At 26.7% G+C, this 900-nt stretch overlaps 1 protein-coding gene across 1 annotated transcript; it reads left to right on the plus strand.

Moving 5' to 3' along the window:
* Positions 1 to 59: 59 nt before the first annotated feature.
* Positions 60 to 878, plus strand: LOTGIDRAFT_103213 (hypothetical protein; the record flags this gene model as incomplete). Its single annotated transcript, XM_009045363.1, has 1 exon — positions 60 to 878. The coding sequence occupies one exon, from the start codon at positions 60 to 62 to the stop codon at positions 876 to 878; it is 819 nt and encodes a 272-aa protein (XP_009043611.1).
* Positions 879 to 900: the final 22 nt, after the last annotated feature.

Genomic DNA, 900 nt, shown 5'->3' on the forward strand with positions numbered 1-900 from the left:
TGTTCATTATCTTCTTTACATGTTCATATTTCTCTTTACTTGTTCATTATCTTCTTTACATGTTCATTATCTTCTTTACTTGTTCATTATCTTCTTTACTTGTTCATTATCTTCTTTACTTGTTCATTATCTTCTTTACATGTTCATTATCTTCTTTACTTGTTCATTATCTACTTTACTTGTTCATTATCATCTTTACAGGTTCAATATCCTCTTTACATGTTCATTATCTTCTTTACATGTTCATTATCTTCTTTACATGTTCATTATCTTCTTTACATGTTCATTATCTTCTTTACTTGTTCATTATCTACTTTACATGTTCATTATCTACTTTACATGTTCATTATCTTCTTTACATGTTCATTATCTTCTTTACATGTTCATTATCTACTTTACATGTTCATTATCTTCTTTACTTGTTCATTATCTACTTGACATGTTCATTATCTTCTTTACATGTTCATTATCTACTTGACATGTTCATTATCTTCTTTACTTGTTCTTTATCTTTTTTACATGTTCATTATCTTCTTTACATGTTCATTATCTTCTTTACTTGTTCATTATCTTCTTTACATGTTCATTATCTTCTTTACATGTTCATTATCTTCTTTACTTGTTCATTATCTACTTTACATGTTCATTATCTTCTTTACATGTTCATTATCTTCTTTACATGTTCATTATCTTCTTTACATGTTCATTATCTACTTTACTTGTTCATTATCATCTTTACTTGTTCATTATCATCTTTACATGTTCATTATCCTCTTTACATGTTCACTGTCCTCTTTACATATTTATTATCTTCGTTCCATGTTCATTATCTTCTTTACATGTTCACTATCTTCTTAGCGTGTTCATTATCTTCCTAACATGTTCAGTATCCTCTTTCCG

This window comes from Lottia gigantea, assembly GCF_000327385.1.
Source record: "Lottia gigantea unplaced genomic scaffold LOTGIsca_1, whole genome shotgun sequence".
NCBI classification, from domain to species: domain Eukaryota; kingdom Metazoa; phylum Mollusca; class Gastropoda; family Lottiidae; genus Lottia; species Lottia gigantea.